Source organism: Coturnix japonica, chromosome 11 (genome assembly GCF_054131305.1).
Source record: "Coturnix japonica strain WE chromosome 11, WE-NBRP24, whole genome shotgun sequence".
Classification (NCBI taxonomy): domain Eukaryota; kingdom Metazoa; phylum Chordata; class Aves; order Galliformes; family Phasianidae; genus Coturnix; species Coturnix japonica.
The window spans coordinates 11,647,958-11,673,155 of record NC_140673.1 but is presented as its reverse complement, the minus strand read 5'-3'; the positions used below and the strand labels follow the sequence as shown (position 1 = coordinate 11,673,155).

Genomic DNA, 25,198 nt, shown 5'->3' with positions numbered 1-25,198 from the left:
CTGGGCTGCCATGCAGGGCACAGGGAGACAGAAAGCAGGGGAGAAGGAGGAGTGTGAGATTGAGTGTGAGCATGGAGAGTGAGTGGGAGACTGGGATACTGTGAGTGGGAGTTTGAGTGCGAGTGAGAGTGTGGAGTGAGTGGGAGACTGGGATAGTGTGAGTGTGCACTGAGTGGGAGAATGGGATACTGGGAGAGTGAGTGTGAGATTGAGTGTGAGTGGGAGACTGGGATAGTGTGAGTGTGGAGTGAGTGGGAGACTGTGATATTCTGAGAGTGAGTGTGAGTTAGAGAAGGAGTGTGAATGTGGGGTGAGTGGGAGACGGATATTGTGAGTATGAGTGTGAGTGGGACACTGGGATATACTGAGAGTGACTTTGAGAATGAGTGTGGAGTGAGTGGGAGACTGGGAAATTCTGAGTGAATATGAGTGGGAGACTGGGAAATTCTAAGTGAGTGTGAGTATGAGTGTGAGTATGAGTGTGAGTGGGAGACTGGGAAATTCTGAGTGAGTGTGAGTATGAGTGTAGGAGTGTGAGTATGAGTGTGCGTGTGAGTGTGAATGTGAGTGTGAGACTGGGAAATTCTAAGCGAGTATGAGTGTGAGTATGAGTGTGAGTGGGAAATTCTGAGTATGAATGTGAGTGTGAGTGTGAGACTGGGAAATTCTAAGTGAGTATGAGTGTGAGTGTGAGTGTATGAGTGTATGAGTGTGAGTGTGAATGTGAGTGGGAGACTGGGAAATTCTAAGTGAGTATGAGTGTGAATATGAGACTGGGAAATTCTGAGTGAGTGTGAGCGTGGAGTGAGTGGGAGACTGGGATATTCTGAGTATGAGTCTGAATGTGAGTTTGAGTGTGGTGTGAGTGGGAGACTTGGATATTGTGAGTGTGGAGAGTATGAGTGTGAGTGGGGAGGACTGGAGGGCGATTAGAAGGGGGAGAGGAGGAGGGGGGGATTGGGGAGGAAAGGGGGAGGAATGGGGGGGGGGGGTTGAGTGGGAGGACAGGGGGGCTGAGGGGGCAGGAGTGGGGGGGGAATGCGAGGAGGGGAAGGGTGAGTGATGAGTGTGGGAGTAGGTGGCAGAGTGAGGGTGAGAGGCAGCACTCACTCTCACACAAAACCAGGTTGACCAGGTTGGACGGGGCCCTGGGCAACCTGATCTAGTAAAGGCATATGTTTGGTGGCCCTGCTAGGCAGGGGGGTTGGAACTACATGATCCTTGAGGTCCCTTCCAACCCGGGTCATTCTGTGATTCTGTGAAAAGTGTTTGTCTTTTCCTCTTCTGTTCCTCCCAGCCGTGTGCAGGTGGCCTGAAGACTCAAATAATGCAAACTGTCCCCATCTTGCTCAAGTGGGGTAAGAGGGACTAGACCCACTGAAACCAGCAGTAAAACGCAAGGCAGAGGGTGCAGCACATGGCTGGAGGGAGACGTGGGCATGTCCTCAGCCTGGCCAGCAGTGCCCATGGTGAGTGGCAGCTTCCCACGCACTGCCACATCCAGCCCAATATCTGCCATGCCGTGACTTAACTGAGCTCTGTTTCAAAACCCACAGCCCATACATGTAGCTCCTTAGGCTGTGTTTTTATTGGCGGCTCCAGGAACACAGTATGAGGAACCTGCAGCACTGCACACAGTGGGAAGGGAATGCAGTGTTCTCACCCACTCATTCAATCCCTTCTGCCACTGCCGTGCCATTTTCCTTTGGGAACAAGGATGCTGAAGACAGCAGGACCACAGCAGCTGTTTTGGAAACAAGGTGCCTGCACTCGGGTGCAGCATGAGCTCTCCTTGAGTGCATCAGCAGTGCTGCCTTTGCAGCATGTGGGAGTGAAACCGAGCAATGCGAAGCAAAGGGATAACACAGCTGCTCAGCCCATCCAGTGTGGGCCAAGGAAGGGAGCCATGTCTCAGCAAGGCATGGAGCACAGGCTGCTCCATGCAGCACTGCAGTGCTGTAGAGCAGGAACAGGGCCAGCTACTGAGCGGTAGCCGAGGAGACACAGCCACAGGAGGGAAGCACAGAGCTGCAACACAAAAGAAAACGAGAGGTGAGGTGCTGGCAGAAGCAGCCCAGAGGAGCTGGAGGTGCCCAAGGCCAGGTTGGGCAGCCTGATCTGGTGGTGGGGGCAGTCAGCTCAGGGCAGGGGGCTGGAACTGTGAGAGCATTAAGGTCCCTTCCAAGCCAAGCCATTCTGTGATTCTATGGAAGCCCACTAAAACCCACAACAACATTGTTATCTAAACAACAACCCTGTAAGTCACGAGTGGATGAGGGTGGGGAGAAAGCTGGTGGGTGAGCATTAGTCTGAAACCAAAACTTAATCTGCTACCAGGCTTGAAAAACAAACAAATATGACAACTCGAAACAATCTTCTGGTGAATATTTTGGAGAAAGTGAGGGCAGAGGTAACTAAAAAGCAGGTTGATCTGCCTTGTGATTTCTTTCTGGTGGGAAAATAGCATTTCTAATAAGAAATGAAAGTTTCAGTGGAAAACATCTGAAATGCTGCTTTTCCCAACAGCAACACGCGAGATTATCTGCTGCCATCAGCATTTCACACAGTTTAATAACAAAGCACAAATATCTGATAAACAAGTCCTTAGTTCACAGCAACACCTCCCCCCTGCTGGCTCTGCCAAACCCTGCCTGGAAGATCCGCTCCTCAGACAGACAGAACTGCCCTGGGAGACTGCTATTGTCCAGCAGACAAATAGAAAGCCTTCAAGCAGGCTTACCTACATCAGCTGCAGCAGGGTGACAACACTGCAAGGTGCTAGGAAGACTCCTTAGCCAGGGCCAAGCCACCATGTAGGATGTAACAGCACCTTACCATATAGCACGTGGCAGGAGGCACAGGGAAGAATGAGGAAAAGGGGTGACAGCTGGTACTTGGATAGGAAACGTGGCCACAGCACTCTAGAACAAGAGCTGAAGGTCATCATAGCGCTTTAAAAGGTCGTGGGTTGCTCCATGGCACAACCAGTGGCCCTCCTTTGTATGCAAAGGTGGCCTGGCTCCCCTTGTCTTTCCGCTTATCAAATGGGAGTTTCAGAAGCGGCGTGTCATTGCACAGAAACAGATATCTGATTCCGGGCACTTTTAAATGCAACAAAGACATAGAAAACCCCTCCAACAGGAAGCTGGTTTCAGAAATTCAAATGGAAACAATGCTTTAATAATAGTTAGCCCTTTTATAACACACAGCAGTCAAGGCAGTCATTGAGCTGATGCCCGTCCTCTTTAGCCATGAGCCCTGCAGCACCACTCAGACACCAGTCCAGAGGTGGCCAGGTGAGCCCTCAAGCATCTTCCTGGCCAGCCAGCAGCAAAGGGAAGGGCAGCATCTTTCAACATACTGTATCCCCACTGTTACAGGAAGGCCAGCACTTCAACAGGAGACCCAGGGACAGCTTGACTCAAACACAAAACCCTTTTAACTCACACGGCCCTCAGACAGAATAAACAAATACAGGCCTCTGGTGCTTCACTTGAGCATCCTCAGGCTCCAAAGAGTCTATGAGTATGAAAATCCCACCAGCCAGATGCTATCTAGAGACATAAATTCATTTCCTGCCAATAAGTTAATAAAAAAAATAGAGCTTCACTTGCATAAAGCACTTCTCAGTGAAAAGATTACACATACAGTTTGATTCATCCAGTTAAAATTCTACTTCAGCCTGTTATGAGCTAGGAAGAAAAGGAAACATGATCTGATTAGGACCTCAGCCTCCTTGGAGGGACATGAGCCTCCCAACCTATGAAACAGGGCTGACAATTTCCTTATTTAAGCTTTTTTTGTGCAGCAGGTGTCCCAGTTAACCTGCTTTCTATATCACGGAACTGATGACTCAGCTCTTCAGAACAAGAGGCTCTGTCTGCAGAGCTTCTTCTAGCACATACAAACAAAAGAGAGAACTTCTGCCATGTCTCACAATGTTTTGGAACTCACTTGTGATGCTCTCAGAAGCTCCCTGCTCCCTTCAGACCTGAAATCCTCACAGCTGCCACAAAGTTTCTAGCAAACAAACTCAATGCTTTCATTTTAAACCAGAAACAACAATTATGTGGGAAATCCCCCTCCCACACTCCAGAGCCTGTAGCTAGGGTAGCTCTTTGGGTAGCTAGACCTCGCCATATACAGCTATATAGGATCAGCGTTGCTTTTAAGATCTATAATGTAAAAGTCACTGGGGTAAACTTAAGATAAGCACACCAAGCCAGTTCAGATGGAGCCCTCAAATACACAAAAATGGCAGCACAGAGTAGGGGACCAAAACAAGCCTTCATTCTCCTCCCTCCCACTGCCTTCTTGCTCAACTCCACACTGCCCTACCTCAATAAGTACAACCTACAATTGCAGAGCTGCTCTCAATCTGCCAGGCCATACTTAGTTCTCCACTGTTGCCTTTCCCAGCTTCTCCATGATCCTGAAGTGGATCAAGACGGGAGCTGCTGACATCTGTACAGACACTGCCTCTTGCTATGCCTAAATCCAGTGCACATCCCCGAAGAGGATGCAGGAGAACCACCTGCACAGCTCCCTGCTGCAGCTCTCATCTAACATAAGCACAGTCACATGGTTCGTGAAATGAAGTTATAGGCAGGTAACCAAGAAAAACACACCCTCCTCAGCTCTCAAAGGTGCAACAGCAAAGGAAACTGCATGGGAAAGGGAGAAGATTACAGTTCTGTTTCAAATACTTTCCAAAGGAAAAGCAGACTGGAGAGGATCCAGAAGTTTCCTCTTCCATTTTCTCCTTGAGGAAGCCTTTCCAATTCCACTGTCCAGATGGTACAACAAGAACAAAGATTCACATGATATTTCAGCAGATATGTGCGTAGGTATGGTTAAAAACACAGTGTATTGACTTCTAACACGAGAATGCTTAACATCCCTTCATAAGCCCATTCTGTTTGGCACCTGAAGAGCACAGAGATGACAGAGGAGACAGTAATGCACCTGAAACACCACATGCAGAGTCCACTCCTTTAATACAGCCTGACCTGAATAACTCCCTGCAAAGTTAAGACTGAATTTGCTATCTCATCTCAGGGATGGAGAAGCTGCTTGCTGGGATGTCTGAACCCTTAGCTGTACTGACAGGCACAGAGGCTGCTTCTTTCCCTAAGAGCAGACAGCTTCTGGAACGTTTGAACACAACTACCCTAAAACAGGGATTAGAGAAGGACTGGGCTGATGGAAAAACACTACCCAGCACCCCGATTTTACTGCTTATTTAGCAACTAGTGAGAGATCCCTGTGACAGCCACTGCTCATCTTTCATGTTTTGTGGTTCAAAACAACTCAGAAGACAGGCTAGAAAAGATTGTCCCTTTTTTTACCTTGTTTTCTCATCTTCTGATCTGAAGTTTCCCCAGCATGTCAGTTTACACAATAGCACAACTGCTTCCACTTAAAAGAATGGAAAGGATCCCACCAACCGCAAGAGAAGCTGGACAAGGTTCAGGCAGGCTGAACTCGGAAGGAAAACTACCCCCATGGGGGATGGTAAGGAGATGGTTATCACATTCACAATTAGACACACACACACACACACACTATTCAGAACCAATTCTTTACACCCTCACATTTATTTTTCTTAAAAAACAAAAAGAAAAAAAAAAAGCAGTATTTGCAAACAAATCTCATCCCTCCTTCCCCATTCAGTGGGATTGCTGCAAGCACTCCATGGCACACAACTCTCGGGAAGCAGAGAGTGTACCACCTACATTACCTCAGTAGTATTTCCATAGGAAAAGCCGACTCCTAACTTAGGTCTTCCTTGAAGCATAGGAAGGGGAAGCATCCCAGCATCAAGTCCAAGGAACAGCACGGCAGTCATCAAAGGCCTGACGTGGCTGCCAGCTCTAGCAGAGTAGAAGGCCCTCCTTTGCTGCCAGGCGCTGGCGGTGGATCTTATCCTGCTGTAGTTCCTCATGGTTTGGATGCCAGAGTTTCATGACAATCCTCTCAATGTTCAGGGCGTAGACAGTGTGTGCAGGAATAACTTCCTTATGTACCTAGAGGTGAGTTAGAAAGAAAACTTCATGCTTTCATACTCATTTCCCTGTGTTGCCCACAGAAGAACCTGCAAGATGATCAGAGCCAGCCCTGCAGAGCAGGAACACGGGCTGTCACATGCATGGAGAGCTGTAACCTGCCAGCACAGCACAGTCTGTTATGTCACTTTGTAATGGAGCAGCAGGGTAATGAAGTCTTCATTTGCTCCAAAAATACACAGAATACAATTCTTAAAATTCTGCCTCTGTGGCCTTGAGACAAAAACCTCAAGGCCTGCTCACAGTAGTAACGAGCACAGTGTGAGAAGAGGGGGTGAAATTTCCTCACAGCCAGCTTCAGGCATTCAAATGATGCCGGGCCTCAGCGCTGCCAGAGAGGGACCCACAGACAGGCATCTCCGGAGGGAAATTCACCCACAGCACCTCAGATGCCTCCCCAGGGCTGAGGCAGACACAGGTAACCCACTGCAACAGCCTGCACACCACGATCCAGTATTCTTCTAAGCACCCATGTGGAACACAGAGGAAAAAGGGACATGCCAGGAAGGTCACTCTGCTGCATTCATGTCAAAAGAGGAAGCGTTCTCATGTAGAGACAGGGATTTCCTCATCAATTCTCTGACCAAGCAGGACAGAACAGGCATTAAACCATGAAGTGACTGTGTTACCTGTTCCCTAATAGTGGGAGCAAGTCAAAGCCAAATAACTGTAAGTTTGAGGGGAAAAGAAGGAAACTGACTGTGGGAGGATGAAATCAAACCCCTCTCTGTGCACATAAACCAAATCACAGAGTGGTAGCTGATACTCAGGACGGCACCGCCCCATGTCACGACAGTGTGATGCGAAGAGCTTACCTGTAACGCCTCAAATAGGTCATACATGTTCACTGGAGGGAGGGATGCTGGCAAAGTATCCCCAGCGCACGCCAGCAGTAGCGCTGCCTGCTGCTCTGCATCATCAGGTGGGGGCTGAGGGGCTACACTCTGGCCAGCAGAAGGCGTCACACAGGTTGGAGGGCTGCAGACAGCAAGCAGTAAAACCTTTCAGTCGTGAAAGCAACACTAGCTTTGGTGGTAACACAGCAGGGGCTCAGCCCCAGGGTTTGCTTTTCTGTATTTGTTAATTTAGCCTTTGCGTATGTGAAATTCTATCAGCCCAAATTAAAATCTCTCAAAACAAAGAGCTTAATAAAAACAACACAAACTGAACTTCAGCATGCCTCAGACCTGCTTTGTAACTGATCGTGAGTTGGTAACCTTTGGTATTCGCAACCGGTAGTTTCCACCCAGCCTAAAAAATTAAGGCACCCACAACATTCAATTGAAAGACATTATCTGTTAGGCAGAGTTGTTTGGAATGGATTCCATTTGTGGTACCATAACCAAATCTTAGAACACCCACGACCTCCTGTCAAATGCTAAAAGCTCTGTCATGGACAAACAACTGCCTCACCATACACACACACTGCCTGACACACGGCGTATGTTGTCTGAAACTGAGACTCTGCAAAACCAGATGAGCTCAAAGCTCTGCAAGTGGAAGGACCTGCAGAGGAACCATTAATACACGTGGACACAAGAAATGACAGACTGCAGCACCTCAGAAGTCCTTCACCTGCATCTCAGCCTTATGGCATAACAGCAGTACCCAAACCTCTGCCCTGCTGCTTTCACAGTATGTGAAAGCTAAACACCGCAGTTAGCAGATTCCACTCAGTCAGAAGAAAAACCAAAGTGAGTAACTTCAGGACTAGCAAATCGCATTTGAAATTAACAGCGTGCTGAAAGCTCCTTACCACTCAAATTGTTGTGAGCAACAATACTGCTCCTTCTGCCCACAGACCTCTTCCCTGAGACCAGAAGAACTCCTGTGTCACTCGCTTCAAGCGATAATTAATAACAGGGGGTCACCTCCATAAACTGATAAGGTAGCGAGGAAGAGAGACTTAACATTATCCTGAACTCTGCTGCTGAAAAATCCCCACATCCTGCCTCCCTGTTCAGCATACGGAGCCCTGCTGCTTTCACAGCTGAACACCATTAACAGAGCCCACTAAGTGGGAATTAAAACTGAACAACACAGTAACATCAGGACTAGCAAACTACACTTGAAACTAACAGTGTGCTGAAAGCTCCTTACCACTCAATTAAATTGTTATAAGCAACAACGCTGTTCTTCAGATAAGGCTGAGGGTTAACATTGCTTCCAAAGGCGTATTTGAAGTGGCCATCTCTCAGCCGATAGGCTTTTCGTCTGGATATGACAGATGTCAGAATGTCCTTAAGATGGTTCTGGAATTAAAAACATTCTTGTTAAGCGTGCTGATAAACTCATCCTACCCACCTACAGCTCAGAGAAGTCCATCATTGACTGACAAGACCTGTTCTGCCATAACCCACGAGGAGCTAAAGACAACACGTGGGCAGGCAGTGTTTTCACTTCACCACCCGATACGAGCTGGATACAAAGAACATGGCTCTGCATTTTAAAGCAGTTTGCAGGCTAATACACGATGCACTACTTCAAATGTCACAAAGAGGTTTCTTAAATGCTAGGAAATTCCCAGCCTGATCCCTTTCAAGGGTTCAGATTTTATACTTTGCACTAAATGTGCTCATACTGAAATACTGGCTTTAAAACTACAGTGAAAAGGCACACATTTTTTCAGGCTGTTGAGGTGTCTGGAAGCTGCTGGAGAAACAGCTGTCTGGGACTGCTTCCTAGTTTGACCTCACTCCCAGACAGGGAACCGAGGCTGACATCCACACCACAGCTTGGGGAAGCAATCCCCAGAGAGCTGCCTAACAGCTGCACCATGTGGGCCTGACTGGTAAATGTCTGGTAACACCATGGCTGGCCAACAGCTCCAGCAGACAGTTCATGCAAGCACTGTCTGATTCTGCTACTTCCACGCCAGATATCTTCACATGCAATGGATTTGTTTTAAATCAAACTCCTTAAGAAGGTGCCATCCTGTTTTCAATGATGGGAACAGCATTTTCCAAACTAGCTACTCAAGTGTACCCAGAGCTGTTCATAGGCAAGCAGTCCATAATTAACCCTCACAAACACCAATCCAGTAGGTTACTATCTCCAATGGTACAAATCCCTCCGATTCCAGTCTTACTCCTCCTGAGGCAAGCTGGACAATCAAAGCAGCATGACCCCATCTTCAGTGAGGGATGCTGCCCCATACTGCACACAGAGACTTCTGCTGCTGGTGTGATGGGAACACCAGGGCTGCACAGCCCAGTCTCACCTCCACAGCATAAACCACAGCTGTCACCGCATCCTCTGTGACGTTGTCCAGCCCGTGCTCATACGCAGTTACGATCATCCTTCCTTCTAGCTGGCCACGCGTAGGAAGCATCATGGTATGGGAGCACAACTTCAAGTCGTCATCCTCCTGAGGATCCTTGGCCACAAACTGCTGAGCTCCAGACAGTGGATTCTGAGGCTGGAACCGGTGCTGTGATCAACACAGTAAGAGAGTGTAAGATGATGCTTACTTGGTCAGGCCTCAGTTCACCTTGTGGACAAAATGTGTTCAACATTTACTCTGTTCCACCCACCTGCTCGACTCACTCCATTTCCCTGCAAGTCTCCAGCATGGCCAGTCACTGCCCCTCTTACCTCTGTTCACATCGCACAGCCCAGTGATGACTCTACTGGACTTTCACATTTTTCACTCACTTCTTTGTACGTTGCAGAGTTCTCATCTATCTACTTAGTCATTTCTTGTACAGAAGCCCTCTGACATTAGCTAAAAATACACCCTATTGTCTACCAACTGTACAGTCTCCTACCAAGAATCAACATAGTGATTTATGTGATTTATCTGATTAAGTGATTCTTACTCATCTTAAAAGAATAAGGATTTAACTACAACAGCAGATTCCAACACCCTAAGCAGAGCTGGGTAACTGTGCAATCAGGTTCAGAGAAGACTATAGCCAATGAGATTACTTCAGGACTGAGTCCATTATTTAGGGACAGAATAGCACAGAACTTGAGCTCACACCTTCCCCTCAACTATCCAGGACACCAACCAGTGGCCATGGAATAAACATTGCCATGAGGCTCTTATGAGGAATCATGACAAAAGCATGTTTGACATATAAACAATGAATATACAGCACAGTGGATTTCTCACATCTTGGTTTCAGGAGAGGAAAAGGGACCTTCTTTATTCAAAGGACAGTGTGGCATTTAACTCAGAGTGAGAAACCAATCCACCCACCAGCAATGCGAAAGCAGGGCTCTCTCACAGTAATTTGGAGGACTTAAGCTTTCATTACAGGAAAGCTTTGAGCGTGGAAGGGGAAATGGAAAAAAAAGAAAAGGCCTTCCAAATGTAAGCATTTCTAAGAGGAATGTATCTTGGGAACTGGAATTAAGCTGTGGTCTTTCCTACCGTTACACTGATCAGTGAGGAAACATCGTGGCACTTAAGAGTAAGTTAAGAGTATCACACTGATAAGACACAAGCCCCTTAAAATACACTCTATGCAGTACTTGCTGTAAGACATCCTGGTAACACTCATACACTTGCATAAATACACAGTAAAAACATGGTGTAACGTAGGGATGTTCAAGCAAAACAAATTCCACTTGCACATGTGGACACTCCTCCACCTGCTACGAAAAAGTCACGGTGAAGTGTGAAAACAGAAGGTAACATGGGTTACTATATCCACTCAGGCCATAGCTGTGAAAAATGCAGAATACTTTCATAGCTTCTAAATACAATGAGCCCCCAGCTGCACTCGCAGCCCTCTGAAACATGGGTCTCTACAGCACACACATAAAGCCCAAATAATGCACCTAGAGGTGTGGTACACACTCTCTGGCTGAGCCAAGCTAACTTCTCACAGTGGTGAGAGGCCTAACACAACCACCTTTCCCCCTGCACCCACCTACATGCCTTCCTTTGCACTGACCTCAACACCCATCCAACCACAAGGAACGCTGATCCAGCTGAGTAAGTCAGCAAGAAAAACCTGGGAGTTTTTATTTGGTTGGTTTGGGGTTTTTTGCTTGGTTAGTTTTCTGCCTTGTCAGAGAGGTGAACTGGATCAATGTGCGGTCAGACACTTGACGAAGCCACTTCACAGACACTCTCCCTTTCAGTAAACTTAATTCTGTTCCAACAGACCTACCAAAGGAATGCTTTGCTCCTCCTTCCGACCATACAGAATCCTGCAGGATGGAGCATACAAAGAAGCAATTCTGCTTGAGGATAGCCATGAACTCACTGCTTCTTCAAGAGTTCAAACAGGCGTGTGAAGATGATGTAACAGAGAACGTGGAAGATACATGAAAGATGGACCTAAGAGTTACTACGTTGACCACAGAGTTGCTCTCTGTTAGTTCCTGAAATACAGGCAGCAGTAGCTCCCAGCTCCTGTGACACACATCATCAATATGGCGTGGCTCCATCATTCTTTGGCAGTAAGAGCAGTGATGCTGTGCACAGCAGCCCACCCCCACAGTATTGCAGTAACCCAGAACCGTTTGGCTGCGAACACTTACATCAAACTTCTGCCGCACTGATGAAATCTTTTTCTTCCCTTTGGGTTTTCCAGGTTTGGTTGCAGAGCCACCTGGCCACGGCAGAGATCCAGCACCTTCTGTAAGTGGCAAAAAAGAAAGTCTGACAGGTTTCACCAATTTAGGGCCAGGATGTCACTGTGCACATAGAAAAGCCCTTCATATGTTTAGCCCCCAGTTAAGCCACAACTCCAGCCCAAGAGCCACAAGCCAGAGGAAGTATTTCTTTTGCTGTGCTACTTTTGGCTATCCACCCCTCCTTTGGGAGATGCCATAGCTCTGGGCTGCACCTCACAAACCCCAACCCTCTGGCTGCACCATAACCCAAACCCAATGGTCATGGCCCAAAGACAGGAGTTCTTTGGGAATAATGCTTTCAGCAGCCTTCCCCTTCATTGGCTTTTGCCAGGCTGATGCACTCATGACCTGCACACAGCAAAACCCAATGGTGGCAGCCTCCAAGAAAAGTCACAAGGAAGGAGCAAGGCGTTTGTTCCATCAGGAAGACAGCATATCTCTGTGGACCAGCTCCAGACAGATGCTAACCAGCAGGACAGAGCCACCTGGTCTCTCTACCTGCCCCTACAGCTTTCCATCAGCTCTAGCAAGCCTTGACTTGGACTCATGTTAAACATTAAGGCTCACTGTTCACATTATGCTGAAAGGGAAAGGAGAGGCTGCAAAGGCTGATGTGTCCAGAAGCAGAACAACACCAGTGTAAAGGGTGATTGCAAACAGATGAAGGAAGAGTGAGCAGCACTAATACAAAACATAAGTTTGGCCCAGAAATCCACCACATACTGTTTGATGGGAAAAGCCACAGCAGGTCAAACCACATCCCAAAAACCACACAGCTCTTGGCAAGGACAGCAAGGCGCTGGGTTCCCACACACAGGTTTACAGGATCTGCAAGCTATTCCTTTGACTACACTGCAGCATAAGACAACCTTGCACTGGATGTCCACGTTTTCACTGATAGAAAAGTAGCTCTTCCTGCAACCAAAAGCCTGGACAGCCCTCTTGTGGCTACAGCAGCAGCCTATGCATTCAGTGTGCAGCGTTCTCCCTTGGCTCTGCATAGAGAACACCTTTTCCTCTTGAGCTGTGAGCCAAGCATGCCCTACAGTGGGGTCCCTGCCCAGCTCCAGGAGCTCAGACCATTCAGCTCTGACACAGAGGGCTGCTGACAGGTAGTGCCATACCCACAAAGACATCACATTCCATCACCAAGCAGAGGAGAAGACACAGCAGCCATCCCATAGCTGGCCAACTGACGAGCAAGAGTGTAGTGCTCTCTAATAGGGCTTGAAGGATCAGGCTAAACAGTATTCAGATGAAGCTTATGAATGGTCAACTGCTAAGATGAGGTTAGAAGCAACCCACACACAGAGATGGTGTACCATCCCCTTAAAGCTTACCTACATCCAATGAGTGAGCTGAAAAGCAACACTACAACAAAACTTGTGAAAATCCAACCACCAACGGTAGGTAGCTAAAAAGTAATAAAGAGATTCTCTCCAGAAATCAAAGCTGGTGTCACTGTTTGTTACTACAGCGTCATAGTAGGGTTGGAAAACACCACAGGCAATCACATCAAGGACCCCTCTTTCCCTTCATCACAATCTCACAGCTTATGTTCTAGGATCCATCTGAGGTGATGCTTCTGATCTCACAAAATGCTTTGCTTGCTCTTTACAGACAAGTCACTTCCCCTCTTCCTTAGAATTCAAAGAATGGTTTGGGTTGTAAGGGACTTGAAAGATCAGCACCTCTGCCCTCCCCAGCTCAGGCTGCCCAGGGCCCATCCACGGCCTGCAGCACCCACAGCTCTGGGCAGCAGTGCCAACACCTCACCACTCTGAATGAAACACTTCCCCCTGGCATCCAATCTAGATCTCCTCTCTTCTAGTTTCAAGCCATTCCCCCTTGTCCTATCGCTATCTGCCCATACAAAAAGTTACTCTCCCTCATGCTTATGAACTCCCTTTAAGGACTGCAGGGCCTCAATGAGGTCATCCCAGCACCTTCTCTCCTCTAGGCTAAGTAAGCTCACCTCCCTCAGCCTGTCTTCATAGGAATGACCTGTAAGCAGGGCAGAGCCCCTGCATGGGAGGGGAGGGCTGGGTGTGCTAAGGACAGACACTGCGCTTGCGACCTTTCCCCACTCCACAGCCCTTCCTACTCAAACACACAGGCCCCAAAGTTGCAACATAATCACAGCCTGTGCACTTCAAAAGGTGAATACCCCCCATTATCAAGAGCCTAGGGCAGAATTATTCCGTCTCCTTTTCTAGGTTTCCATCTTAACAAGCCTAACTAGCTCTAGATGAAGAAAGCAAAATTTCCCTCCAGTATTCTAAGAAAAGCAGCGTATGTCTTCCTGGCCACAAAGATCAAAGCTGGGTTGGTTCAGGCATCGAGTTTCAGATACGTTCGCATTTTTTATTTAATCTTGATAGTAGGAGAATCAATGTTAGCAAGCTGCAGCACCGGCTGCTGATGTGCCTTCAGAGATAAGCTGCAGTTAGCCAAGCCCTCCTTACAAGCTGCCAGGTCTCTGCAGTGACACCACCAGGCAGGGCACTGTAAGTCAGGTACTCCTGATGCAATGCAGCAGCACAGCACAGTAGGAGAGGGCAGAGACACAAGGCCACAACAGGGCCCAGCAGACAGGCATGGAAAACAACCATCCCCCTTCTCCCATCCTCCTCTGTTTGATTGTCAGGGTATGGTTTTCTGGGTTTTGTCTGTTTGTTTTAAGATCTTCCTGCAGGGACGGGGGTTGAGTCAACTACATTCCAATGACCCTTCCTCTGGTTACACCTCACATTCCTGCTTTCTTCCTTCTCCTCCCTCTTCAACTCTCTGGAGAGAAATGGAACACAATGCAAGCCCACAAGTGGGCTCACAAGTGGCAACCCTTCAAGCAGAGCTTGCGGGAAACCCTGACATAATAGAAGTTCCTGCTATCCCAGCAAGAGTTCTAAGTCTCTGATCCATCTCTTTGAAGACACAAGATGACCACTAAATAAGAGAAATCCTTCTATCACTAACTCAAGTGCTTGTAATTAAGTTTTTCCTAGTTAACATTTAGCTAAGAAACAAGGTTACAGTTCAAGTGAGCTTTGCATTAACTCAAGGAATCTCGCTAACCTGACTGCTCGTACTCAACCATCAACCAACAAGGCAGCTCAGCAAGCAAGTCCATGCAATGGCAGGAAAGGCTTTAAACAGGATTTCCCCTGAGGGAAGGAAAAAAAACCACATAAAAGCACTTCTGAAAATGCTGGCAGAGATCAGCAAAGAAATCAGCCTCTCACGCCACTTATATCAGACTTCGGATCCTCAGGGACCTGCTGTGATCTCAGTGGGAGCTGAGCAGTAATTAAATACTCTGGTCTTTCTTGTCTTCCTCTCACCCCACCACCAGGTCCCAAATGTCCTTAATTGGGGTTTGAAGCTTACACAACCAGAGTGAAGAGGTGCAAGTTGTAAGCATTGATCCCAGTTGTCACATTCACCCACTGTGCTTACAGGTCCCCAGTTACCACAAGTTATTTTTTAAACAATAACAGTTTTAAAATGTTCATTTCCTTCTCGTCCCACTTACATGAAGGTGGAAGTACACGCACCAGCATCTGCAATGGCACACCAAGTGCCTCGAGCACACTTGCATCATGTATTTGTTTCCATAAATCAGTCAGAGAGCAGCTTCTACTCAAAGCGCAGCACTGGAGGCACCCTGTTAGCTTCCCATTCTTGTAGGGACAAAAACCAGCAGGTGGCAGGTTGGCAGCTAGGGGAAAAGTGAATCTAGGCATGACATCAAGTGCTCCATTTGTACCACACCTCTGTGTCTGGACATCCAAGCTGCTGCACCACAAGCAGCAGACAGGCAAACAACAGCCCTGCCAGAGGGCAAGATGCTCCATGCGGGTTATCTCCAGGTACCTGGAACAGGCTGCAATGATCCCAGTTGGAAACAACAAAAACCCACAAAACTCCAAGAAACCACCAGCACGCAGCATCACCTGCAGAGCACAGAGCCAGTTCTCTGTGATCAAACTGAGCTTCTTCAAGCTGGCTTCTGCAGAATGAGCCTGCCTAGAAGCACAGCCACCATGTGCTAAGTGTGGTCAACTAGCACTCAGTTACACACCCTTACTGATCCACAGAAACAGGCTCTTCAAGGGCTCTGAAACAGCATCAGCTCCAATGGAAACAAGAGTCCTTGCAAGGACTTGAGATTATGAGGTTGAAGTGGGAAATAATGGGCACATGGACGGCACCTGTGAAGCACCAGGCCCAGGATAAAGCACTGGGACACTTAACCCATTCCTAGACAGCTCTGAGAAAACATTATGGCTTTTCCCAGACTGCCAAGTCTGAACTATTCAAGTCAGTAGAGATGAAGTCTGCCCAAACGACTGCAGAAACTCTGCACAGCTACATGACTGGGTAAAGAACAAGTGGAAATCCACACAGACAAGCACAGCAGCGCACACAGGAATGAATAACCCCAACTTCAGTCACACAGCAGTGCCACCAAAACAAAGATCTTGGGTTATGACCCACACTCCCGCCAGCCCAGCAATCCAAAAATCCAACCAAGTGCCAGCCAGAGCAAACTTCACCCTTACATAAAACCAAAACGTTGCTGACCCTGAACAGAACCAGCAGTTCTTCCCCCTCAAAAGCTCAGACCCAGCTACTACAGATACTTTCCACAGAGGGAAAACAGCTCTCTCAGACCTCAGCTCACCACAACTGCAACCATCTTCTCTCCTTCACCACACAGCAGTTTCATACCTTAAACTGCAACCCAACTGTCCTTCATATCAGATCTCTAAATTGACAGTTATTTTGAAGATCAAGCAGAAAATAGCTTGCCAGCCTGACAAGAGCCATTCAGAATGCTTACACAGCTAAAAAGGTTTGATATCAAAGGGGCAGAAGGTTGGACTAATTGACCACAGCTCAATTAAAAGTTAGCTGGAAGCATTCAGTAAGCACTTTTCTATCAGATGAATACTTGATTTCAAGATCAGTCAGGAAAACCCAGCTCCTCAAGATATTATCCACAAGAGAGAGGGGAACAAAGAGGGTACCACCCAGCTGAGAACACAAAGGAAACAGCAAGCAGAGCAGATCAAACACAAAGAGCATCTCCCATTCACTTTACTTTCCAGCACTCACAGCCCAACAGACGCCCAGCCTGGAAATCAAACTGACTTACCACAAACAGCAACCCAGCACATCAGCCTCTAAGAGATCAAATACAGTCACAGTGAAATCACCTGGATAACTACCTGGTTACCTTTCTGTCTGCGTGGCAAAATGAACAGGAATATTAAGGCTCAGCAAGCAGAACAGCCACATACAAAGCCCAAACACATGTGCCAAAGCTTTACTGATTACTTTTAACAAGACCTGGGACTCACCTGGTGCAGAAACCAAGATCTGGCATCGGGTAAGAATGGCCAGGAGAAAGTCGTTGTGTGAGTGGACTGCATGAAGACAGACAGCTCATTAGGAACACACTGGTGGTCACAGGCGCTGGCTCAAAGTGGGTCTCCGTGTCTCCTCACAGCCATGTTTTCACCATTCACTTAGCTACAAAGTCACAACTCCCAATATAAAGTTTTTTAAGAGGTCTTTTTTGGTTTCGTTTTTCTCTTTGCTTGCACCTGTGTGCATAGAAGGCATACAGGTGCAAGCTGGACAGCTTCTCAGTGCACCATGCACAAACCCAGCCCTAGAGCACACTGCATGGCAGCTCAGCTGCACTTAGCCAGCAACAAGGAGGCCTGGCTGCCCTCCCTCCCATACACCTTCTGGCAGCAGGGCTTGGGGTTTGGTTTAAAGGAATAAAAGAGTTAAAATAAAGACACAAGGAGAGCCAGCACCGAGAGCGGAATACTCAGTACAAGAGAGCCATGGAGTACAAGAGAGATATGGACCTGTTGGGAGGGCCAGAAAAGCGACCCAAGGGATGGAATAACCATCATAAGGAGAGATATATGGAGAGAACAAGGCTCTGGAGACACCTGAGAGCGGCCTATCAGTATGTACTGTAGGCAGCCAAGGCCATGGATGGGCTGTAGGCACTGCTGGAGCCGGGGTGTCCCTGCTCAGTGCAGGGAATGGGACCAAACGGGACCAAACGGGACCAAACGGGACCAAACGGGACCAAACGGGACCAAACGGGACCAAACGGGACCAAATGGGACCAAACGGGACCAAATGGGACCAAACGGGACCAAACGTCCCCCACGGCCGCTCCGTTACCGTTGTCCTGCGTGAGCAGCCGCCGCGCCTCCAGGTCGAACTCCTCCTTGCTGATCTTCTGCTTGAACCACAGCTTCAGGTTGGCCCAGTACCTGCGGGAGAGAGGTTATGGCGGCGTTATGGCGGTGTTACGGCTCGGCGGTGTGTGCCGATGCTGGGTGCGGCGCTCACTGTTTCACGTTCTCTCCCAGCGCCTCGCTCAGGCTCTTCTTGGCCGCCTCCAGCTCGCTCACGTAGGTCGCCATCGCCGCGGAGCACGGGAGCGCGGAAGTCGCGAAACGCCGTAAAGCGCGGCGCTACGTTACGACAGCGGAGGACACGCCCCCCCTTACCCCGAGCCGAGCGGATCCGAACGGAGCCGAACAGATCCGAACGGACAGTGAGCGGAGCGGTGCTGTCACCATGCCGGGGCTGCTGCTGGGAGACGAGGCGCCCAACTTCGAGGCGGACACCACGCAGGGCCGCATCCGCTTCCACGACTTCCTGGGAGACTCGTGAGCAGCACGGCGGGGGAACGGCGGGGGGCGGAGGGGGAACCGGGGCGAGCTCAGCCTGTGTGTCCCGGCCTGGGGACGGAAGGTGGGGGGGGGGTGGGAGAAGAACGGGCCGCTCTCGGCTGGAGTGATACAGTGAGCTTCGGAACCCATAACCCTGCGATCCTCTTTCAGATGGGGCATCCTCTTCTCCCACCCCCGGGACTTCACCCCCGTCTGCACCACGGAGCTGGGCCGGGCGGCCAAGCTGGCATCTGAGTTCAGCAAACGCAATGTGAAGATGATAGCGCTCTCCATTGACAGCGTGCCCGACCACCTGGCATGGAGCAAGGTAGGATTGTGATTCTAAGCCAAACAGGGTGCTCATGGAATCACAGAACCCTTACAGTTGGAAGGGACCTCTAAAAGCCATCTAGTCCAACCCCCCTGCAGGGAACACCACAACTAAACCAGGTTGCCCAGGGCATCATCCAGCCTCACACTGAAAGCCTCTCCCTCACCCTGCAGGGATGGGACACCAACCACATCGTTAGGGCCACCATATCACTCGTGTCCAGGCAGGGGAAAGCACACAAAGAACAAGCAGTGACACGTTGAATATAAAAGTACAAATAAGAGCGTGTTAAATATGAAACGGTCATAGGGAAATAGAAGAAAGGTGGCACAGAAATAGCTTGTTTAAGGAACCAGAAAAGCTGCTCATGGAAAACTTCAAAGGCAGTGTCAACAGTGGTGTGCTGCCAGGTAGCATGACTCTACATATTAGGGGTATAAAATGAGTACTGAGTGGCCAGAGTACAGGACTCTGAGTGAGTTATCTGCTTCTTTCTTTACTCTTAAAAGTGGGAATGTTCTGTCATGTTTTCCAGCAGTCAGACATATGTAAATAAGAAGTAATAAAGGTGAGAAATTTCCACATTCAAACACTACTTCATGTCTGAATGGCTTTAGAAATTGCCTGATTGCCTTATTGCTTAAATCGACCTTTGTGCCTGAGTGGTGCGTAGCTGATGTCCCACCAGGCCTCAGAAGGGCCAGGGAAAAACAGCATCTAAATCCCACACCAGTTACTGAGACCTTTGTGCTGGTCAAACTGGCTGACACCACCATCAAATTAGCACGTGGAACAGAATTAAATGGAACAGAAAGTTGGGGTTGTGTTTTGTAAGGGAGTGGTTTGTTAAAACCCTTTGAAGAACTGTACAGATGATGCTGACTATTACAAAGCCCTTGACTTTCCAGGAAGCTTTGCAAGGAAATCAGCCTTGAAAAGGATTTATTATGTAGGGTGATGGGAGGAAACAGTAAAGTTTGTGTCAAGGAAGGGAAGCAGTGACCTCGAATAGGAAGAGCCCAGAGGGTCTGCAAGGATGTGTGGTGTTCACCGTACTTGGATATCTGGGAAAAAGGTGAACAGTGAGCTGGCTTGGTAATGCTACAGAATTATTTAGCGTTACCTCAGGTAAAAGAAGTTTCAGAGAAGTTGCAAAACAGCCTCACGATGCTGATGAGATGCAGAAGTTGGAAAAGCCTGAGGGCGACATTCCAAGCTTCAACTTATGTGCTGCCAGGCTGGGAGAGGCCTCAGAGACAGTGGTTTGGAAATGTCTGCTCAGCACCTGTTGAAAGAAGAACTTTGAAAGTCTTCTGGAGCAAAAAATCAAATTAACGAGGATAAATCCGTAACAGTAGGAAGGCGGCTGTTCAGATCTGATGAGGTAACCCAAAGGTTCTGCCCACCCATAGAGTTTGAGCAGAGATGCCATCCTGTGGTGGCAGGTTCCTCTGAGTAAAAGTAGTCTGCATTAAATGCTAGACTAAAATCTAGAGACTGCAGCTTCCTTCACTAGACCTTAGAAATCCCAGGAATGAGCAAAACTTTGGGCAGTTAAACCTCTTCATGCAACATTTCTTTACCATCCTATTCTTTCTCTGTGGATGAAGCTTCTTTCATCTGGAGTACTGCCCAGGGGGATGCAAACGAGCAGGAGGGAAGGCTGAATTTTGCATGAAACAGGAAAGAGGTCTCTGCTTCCTTTGCTGCCAAATCTCAATGGGCATATAGGGCCTGGAAAGTTGATAAACCAGGCTGCTCAGCTCAACTGACAGCAAAGAGCAGTGCTGTAAAACAGAGTAGCCATAGCTGTCACACCTCTTTGCCCATCTCTGCTTTCCCAGCCAAAGATGTCACTGCTCTTAGTCATGTCTCTCCCAGACCCAGAGGCTTGCTTCCCTCATAACAAGCCTGTACCTCAGCCAGTGATTGATCCTGCTCTGCTGTCCCCCAGGTCTGTGTGCTGCTTCTTCAAGACCTGGTTGAATGCATGAGTCCCTTAAGCAGGACTAACCATGGCATCTGTCCCCACAGCAGCAGGTCTGTAGCATGCAGAGAGATGGCCATCTCCTGAGAAGCCAGTGGTTGCTGCAGGGTTGTCTGGCTTGTGCTGAGCACATCAGAGGTTTCAGCATTCTCCTAGATCCCTGATGAGTTAGGTGAATGAATCACTCTAGTGATGTCTGCTTTCAGCTTGGACTCTGGAAAGTTTACAGGGAAGTGAGTAAGTCTTACATGTCTTATTGCAAAATAGGGTGGGGTGTATAAAGCTTTTTGTACAGTGATTAGCTGCATCATGGTATTACGTGTGTTTTAGAGTGAATTACAAGCCATAGGATCTGGATGTTGCTTTTCATCAACCTTCATATGTCAGTCACTACTCTGGAGAGAAGGTGCATGGTTGTCCTGGTCTGACTTTCCTCGACAGCCTCCCGGGGTGTTCAGATGGGCTGGTCTCTTGGCTTGGCTTTCCTTTCCTGCTCTGCTTTGACAAGGCAGCTCTGCAGGAGAAAGGAACCAGTTCCTTCCCAAAGCAGACCTGCACACAGCCCAACAGAGGTGAACAGCCCTTTTGTACAGTTCACTGCTGACTCACCAGCCTGATGAGAAAACAACCAGAAACACTGCAAATGAAATGTACTGCCACCTGTGTTACCACTTGACTGCTTGCAGCATCCTGAACAGCTGGGGCAGCCCCTTACTGCACCTCCTGCAGCACAGGGGTGCTGAGGGCCAACCTGCTCTCACTGCCTTCAGCACACTGAGCAGGAGCGGGCAGTGCTCAGGGCCATGTTTCTAACTCTGCCTTCCCCACATTCCACCTGAGCAGGACCCAGCCTGTTTCCCACGTTTAAAGCCCAGAGAAAACAGTAGTTTGTACATACACAGCTGATACCATATCGCTTTGGTGTGTAGGAGGCTGCTGTAATTGCTGGAGTCCACTTTGTTCCCCTGTAATATAAAGAGGACAGAAAGAACAGGCGGTTCTATTCTGGGGCAGAAAACCTGGATTAAACTTGCTTTCATGCTGACTGCTGCTCTGCTTGCGTTGCTTTGAGTGGGCTTTTCCCAGCCCTCCTGTGGCTCAGCACTTGTACAAAAATAACTCGAATGTTTTGGCCAAAGCCAGATCAGATTCAGAGATGATCAAAAGACAGTTTCTGACAGGGAGCACAAGCATTCCAATGATTTTGTCTCTGCAGGACATCAATGCATACAATGGAGATCAACCTGTGGAGAAGCTCCCCTTCCCCATCATTGCTGATAAGAACCGAGAGCTCGCCGTCAAGCTGGGCATGCTGGACCCGGATGAGCGGGACAAGGACGGCATGCCCCTGACTGCTCGTGTGGTGAGCTCCTGGCTTTAGAGCACTGTTGCCTGGCAAGCTGCTCAGCAGCAGCCATCACCTGCCATCCTGCCCTGCGTCCCTGGGAGGAGCAGCTTACCTGCATGGATAGGACCGTCTTGGGAGTTAGGTTGACTCTCCTGGGCTAGATCCGTGGGTAGTGGAGCAAGAAGAGGCTGGCACAGCCTTGGCCTGCTGGCATCAGCTCCGTCTTGCTGCTGGCACCAGTTCATCCTTGTGCCTGTCCAAGCAGAGAGGGAACATAAAGTCCTTGATCCGCTGGGCTTTTCCTCTCCCCTCCTGTGCTTGTGTTAGAAGGATGCAGGCCAGGATGAGGAAACTTCAAGTAGCAGAATGAGATGGCATTAGAAACAGGAGTTCCTACAGCAAACACTGTGTTCCATGTGTCTGGTAATCAGTTTTTGCTCTAGGAGATACCTACCACGGCATCTTTGCTGCCCCAAGCACCTGCAATCAAGCAGGGCATCTCTCATGACCAGGAGGAGTGGGAGGGCTGAGCAAATCCAGCAGGGCAGTGGGACAAACACCTTCTTCTTGACCCCTGATGATGCCCCTGTCTCCCCCTGCTCAGGTGTTCATATTTGGCCCTGATAAGAAGCTGAAACTCTCCATCCTGTACCCAGCCACCACTGGGAGAAATTTTGATGAGATCCTGAGAGTGGTGGACTCCCTGCAGCTGACAGCATACAAGAAGGTTGCTACCCCTGTGGACTGGAAGGTGAGAAGGGAAGCAGAGTTTTTGTGTGGGGGAGGTAAAGGTGCACTGAAACATCTTCCTGCTTCTCTTGGGAGTGACCCAGGGGTGGAGGGGTGCTGCTGCAGTCCAGTGATGTGAATTGGATGCTAAAACTAGATCCTCGAGGGTGTTGCTGTGTGGCATCACAGAGATATCCCTTCCATCCCTTCAGTTTTAGGTACCTGCAGTTATAGGGCCTGGCCCTTCTGGCTATCAGCATGTGAGCTCTGGGCTGAGGCGGGTCTTGCCCTTGAAGGGCGAGATAAAGAAGAGCATTGCCAGTGTCAGCTGCCAGGCCAAGGTCCACTCACAGCCAGAAAAATAGCTGGCATGAGCACTCCTCCTTAGATAGCTCGCTGCTCAGCTCCCTTTGAGCAAAGAATGGCTGGAATGGACACAGCCCTCCCTGCATCCCAGCCTCATGGAAAACTACCAGATAAAGTTCCCTAGTTGCTGCCATCCCTATGCAGCAGCATTGTTTCAAATTCCCAATAACAGTTTAGGCAACCAAGAAGCTGAAGCAAGAACAAGCAGTGCAGCCTGCCTGCTTGAGCTAGCCAGCATTTCCCTTGGGCCCCCAGAACTGCTGAGCTATTGGATCTATACTGCTGGCTCTGGTAGCTGTCACCAAACAGGCCTGCCTGTCTGTAGCCGGGGGGACACTCCTGATGTGACAGGTGTCCCAGATGGAGTGGTGATGGAGTATTTCTACAAGTACAGTAAGGAGAGCACAGAGACAGCCCTGCCTCCAACATTGCCAGCCTCCAGCCATGGTTTGGGGTCTGCTCACCCCCTGCACCATCCAGGGAAGCACAGCTGGCTCACCAGAGGGGACCAGCACTACCTGCACATTGGCACCTGGGCTTTGGGATGGAGGAACAAAGTGTGTGCACTGCTGCAGTGCAGAGATCCTGTGCTGTGCAGCCCACAGCATCCCTGCTGCTCTCACGGTTCCCATTTGCTCCTTAGAGTGGTGACAGTGTCATGGTCGTGCCCACCTTACCTGATGAAGAAGCCAAGAAGCTTTTTCCCAAAGGAGTCTTCACGAAGGATCTCCCATCAGGCAAGAAGTACCTGCGTTACACCCCGCAGCCTGAGTGAGTGGCTCCACCTACCCGTGCTGCTGAGGGCAGTGGGAGCCTGTGCCTGGATCCTGCCTCCCCAGCCCTGTGTGATCAGCAGCATCCAACTGTGATTCACTGACAGTGCATCCTGATACTAAGCCAATCCTCCACATCCCTGTTGTCCCCCACACTCTCTCAAACTAAAACCCTGGGTGTTTTCTTGCCTTGAATCAGCCCTACAAGGAAGAGGTTAGCAAGCTGGTGGCTGCTCCAGGTCTCACACTGTGGGCATTTCTCCTGATGGGCACCAGCTTTTCCTGGCAGCAAAGTGAGAAACGTGGTATCAGCAGACAGGTCACAAGGGGTGTCCTGCTGGGCCCATGGCTCCCATCAGGTAGCTCCAGACTGCTTCATGCCTTTAGGAGCGGTGGTCACTAACTCCTTAACACCTTCATTCGTTCCCTTGTGTAGGGGAGGAGCTGCAGAACAAAATCTCTCACTTCTTACTGCTTTCTCTTGCTGAAAGTTGACTGATTGTTTTCAGCTTTTGTGGAAGAGGGAATAAAGCAAATAAACTGGTCTTCAGTACTACATGTGGTGTCCCTTGTCTGCCTCTGCTGGGTGTTCAGCCACAGAGCACTCTGCTTTGTCCATAGCACCCTGACTGCTTGAGTTATTAGCTGGGCTGTGCACCTACACTCCCAGCTGCTGGCAGTGCACAGACTGCTGTGTAAAGCAGCCTGGAAAGCACTTTGCACAAAGGCAGCAGGTACCAGAGCAGCACTGCTGTCCCTGCTTTGCCAAAGAGCCTCAGTGGGGAAAAGGAGGGAGATGTCTGCTTATAGGGGAGGTCAGATTGGATTCAGAGGTAGCTACCCTGCTCCTATGGCACAGGACAACCCCTGCCAACTTCCTGCACTCCCACACCTCAGGGGTTTCTCACTTCAGCCAGGCACTTACCTCTAAATCCTCGGGGCTGCAAAATCAGAAGGGCTGCGATTTGCTTTCCAGGCACATTCTGCTGTTCCGCCACACAGCCCCGCTGCCCAGGGGATGCTTCATGCAGACCCAAACTTGTCAAGCGATGAACAATGTTTAGTATAATGCTAGGAAAGAAACCCGCTGGCTGAATAGCACACAGGCTGTCTGCCCATCAGCAGCTCTCAGTGCCCAGCACAGTCAGCAGCACTTGGAACCAGCAGCAATGAAGGAAGCTGGCAGGCACAGGGCACAATTGTCCTGCAGAACCAGCAAGGACTAGCAGTGCACTGCCACAGCCCCGTGCAATGCAGTGAGACCCCCTCCAGCATCCTGCAGGGATGCAGCACAGATATCTCC

General features: G+C 49.1%; 2 protein-coding genes and 1 long non-coding RNA gene across 7 annotated transcripts; 1 reads left to right on the top strand and 2 right to left on the bottom strand.

Annotated features, from left to right (window-relative positions):
* Nucleotides 1-5,578: 5,578 nt before the first annotated feature.
* On the bottom strand, nucleotides 5,579-19,926 carry TADA1 (transcriptional adaptor 1). Of its 5 annotated transcripts, none has more exons than XM_085511192.1 (8): nucleotides 19,816-19,926; nucleotides 17,865-17,956; nucleotides 17,018-17,083; nucleotides 11,559-11,656; nucleotides 9,286-9,495; nucleotides 8,166-8,317; nucleotides 6,881-7,043; nucleotides 5,579-6,026 (listed from the first exon to the last, which is right to left on the bottom strand). In XM_085511192.1, the coding sequence occupies exons 5-8, from the start codon at nucleotides 9,397-9,399 to the stop codon at nucleotides 5,874-5,876; spliced, it is 582 nt and encodes a 193-aa protein (XP_085367318.1). In that variant the 5' UTR covers nucleotides 9,400-9,495; nucleotides 11,559-11,656; nucleotides 17,018-17,083; nucleotides 17,865-17,956; nucleotides 19,816-19,926; the 3' UTR covers nucleotides 5,579-5,873. The 5 variants fall into 5 exon arrangements, 4 of the variants coding, with proteins under 4 accessions (XP_085367318.1, XP_015724862.1, XP_085367316.1 ...); XM_015869376.3 differs by lacking the exon at nucleotides 19,816-19,926 and adding an exon at nucleotides 18,036-18,141; XR_014932673.1 differs by lacking the exons at nucleotides 8,166-8,317; nucleotides 19,816-19,926 and adding an exon at nucleotides 18,036-18,141.
* Nucleotides 18,229-24,451, top strand: PRDX6 (peroxiredoxin 6). The gene is made up of 5 exons (XM_015869385.2): nucleotides 18,229-18,358; nucleotides 18,533-18,689; nucleotides 21,896-22,042; nucleotides 22,632-22,778; nucleotides 23,766-24,451. Exons 1-5 carry the CDS (start codon nucleotides 18,267-18,269, stop codon nucleotides 23,895-23,897), a joined length of 675 nt encoding a protein of 224 aa, XP_015724871.1. The 5' UTR covers nucleotides 18,229-18,266; the 3' UTR covers nucleotides 23,898-24,451.
* LOC116653743 (uncharacterized) lies at nucleotides 20,760-22,277 on the bottom strand. The gene is made up of 3 exons (XR_014932689.1): nucleotides 22,140-22,277; nucleotides 21,578-21,644; nucleotides 20,760-20,893 (listed from the first exon to the last, which is right to left on the bottom strand). It is a non-coding gene; the product is annotated as an uncharacterized LOC116653743 (long non-coding RNA).
* Nucleotides 24,452-25,198: the final 747 nt, after the last annotated feature.